The sequence below is a fragment of the Notolepis coatsorum genome (assembly GCF_963971535.1).
Source record: "Notolepis coatsorum genome assembly, chromosome: 15".
Lineage (NCBI taxonomy): Eukaryota > Metazoa > Chordata > Actinopteri > Aulopiformes > Paralepididae > Notolepis > Notolepis coatsorum.
This window is the reverse complement of record NC_140179.1, coordinates 23,283,046-23,285,329: the sequence shown is the minus strand read 5'-3', so window position 1 is coordinate 23,285,329 and position 2,284 is coordinate 23,283,046. Positions and strand designations below refer to the sequence as shown.

The 2,284-nt window shown below is 44.8% G+C and overlaps 1 protein-coding gene across 1 annotated transcript; it reads left to right on the top strand.

Moving 5' to 3' along the window:
- Positions 1 to 1,774: 1,774 nt before the first annotated feature.
- ucn3l (urocortin 3, like) lies at positions 1,775 to 2,284 on the top strand (the record flags this gene model as incomplete). The annotated part of the gene is made up of 1 exon (XM_084330928.1): positions 1,775 to 2,284. One exon carries the CDS (start codon positions 1,775 to 1,777, stop codon positions 2,282 to 2,284), a length of 510 nt encoding a protein of 169 aa, XP_084187054.1.

Sequence of the window (2,284 nt, the reverse complement as noted above, 5' to 3'; positions counted from 1 at the left end):
CATACGGGTCCCTGGCATTAAATAGGATAGAGAGAAAAAAATTAAAATTAGCCAAACATGTAATATTACGTGGTCTGGCACCCAACGGTTGTCGGGTAATCACGTAATATTACGTGGGTGGCACTGATTGAGTTAAAGTGTGACATTTCTAAGATCTTGTTGTTTTTTACGTTTACGTATACTGACATTTCTACATGAACAATTGGAGTTGTTGTTCCTGGTTTCTGTAGGAGTGCTTGGGAACCAACAAAGACAGAGGGGGGGGGGGGGGGGGGGAATCTAACCCTAACTAAACTTACTGTCATGCACTTGTCCTAATATACTAACCTACACTGTAGCACTCAACACTTTGATGAACATTGTTACTCAGCTGACAGAGTTGTGCCCTTCCTGATGACTTGTCGTACAGAACTTGTAAATCGCTTTGGATAAAAGCATTCAGCTAAATGACTCAATGTAAATGTAAATGTTAGTCCCTGTGGAGCTGTCCAGGGTGCTGAAATGCTGCCTAGTAGCAGACTATAGGCGTTGCTCTTGAAATAGCAGGTTCACAAGAAATAAAACCATCTACTGACAAGCCCTCTAAACAAGTATGTGCATAAAGGTGTAGCCAATCACTGGGTTGGTTACCTTTACGTACCTCTGCCAATGTACCACAACCAATGGTGGTGGGGGGGGTTCGAGAGGACACTATAATGTCACTGGAATGACGTCGGTGCTGTTGCGTGACAGCAGGTTTATGGGCTGATACTAAATGAACTCCGTGGGAATACGGACAGCAAGCCAGACTCGTGATCAAACAGCGACCGACGCCGGGAGAGACTGAGCGGATAGTAATCATCAAGAGTCCCTGAGACGACTATAATAATCCAGCATGGTTTTACAGCTCTAGATATAGTTTTCTACTTTTTGAGGAACGTCGGGTAAATTGTTCCAAAAACGTCCCTGTGCATTATAGAACTTCGCGAATTGCTCGTTTTAAGACTATATCCTCTGCATTATAGCGCACAATTGGTGAGTTTTATGTTTCTTTTTTCTTTATTTAGATTATGTCTAGAATCTGCTCATTTTACACATCAAGTTCAGTCTGCCATTTTTAAACATTCTCAAAAGTTGCTAAATGTATTTAATGGTAATAGTTTAACATGTTTAGCGCTTCAGTTGGTTTTCACCGGTGGTCGTATTTATATGATATTAATTGGAAATGGGGGACCCTGATGTAAACAAGACACACGTCTTTCTCTGGTCTGCATCCCCTTAACAATTGTGTGTATTGAGCTGTACTGTTTTGATTGATTGATTGAAGATGTTATTAACAGATTGCAGAATGGGTACAATACAGTACAGCTCAATACACACAATTGTTAAGGAATTGCAGACCAGAGAAAGACTTTTGTCTTGTTTACATCAGGGTCCCCCATAATTCATAACATATAACATACATGACATACAGATAGACAGTACTGCTCTATACATTTGACATACCAGATTTACAAATACAGTACTGTTTGTGATACAAAAATAGTTTAAAAAAGAGAGTAGCCTATATACATTTGACGAAGAAACTGTACATTGGATGAGGTGGGGTGGAGGGGGTATTGTACCCATTCTGCAATCTGTTAAATAAAGTTTTCATTAATTCATGAATTCATGAATTCATTCATTCATTCATTCATTCATTCATTCATTCATTCATTCATTCATTCATTCATTCAAGAAAGTGTAAAGTATAACCCAGCTTATTTTCCTCCGTCTCTGGCGACCACCACAGAGCATGCTGTCGTCCCTCAGAACCCTACTCCTGCTCTCGGTCCTCTGCCCGGCGCAAACCTCCAGCCTCTGCCTGCGTCTCTACCGGACCGAATCCGGTCTCCTCCTCTGTGACGACCTGCAGCTCGAGGCTGCAGCGGTCCGGTCCCGGTCCCGGAGCAGAGATGTCCCGGTCCTCCCGGTCCTTCCGGAGGAGAACTCACCCCTGGGCCGCGGCTGGGGCTCCCTCTTCCAGTCCGCGGAGTCCCTCTCCTCCTCCTCCTCCTCTTCCTCTGAGTCCTCCAGGGAAAAAAGGACTTCCCTCCCGAGGAACTACAGGTTCCTCAGCCACACGAAGCTCAGGAGCAAGGTGCTCCAGAGGGGGGGCGACCGCCGGAGCAAGTTCACGCTCTCCCTGGACGTCCCGACCAACATCATGAACATCATGTTCGACATTGCCAAGGTGAAGAATTTACACGCGAAAGCCGCGGACAACGCGCGCCTCTTGGCGCAGATCGGACGGAGGAAGAAGTGA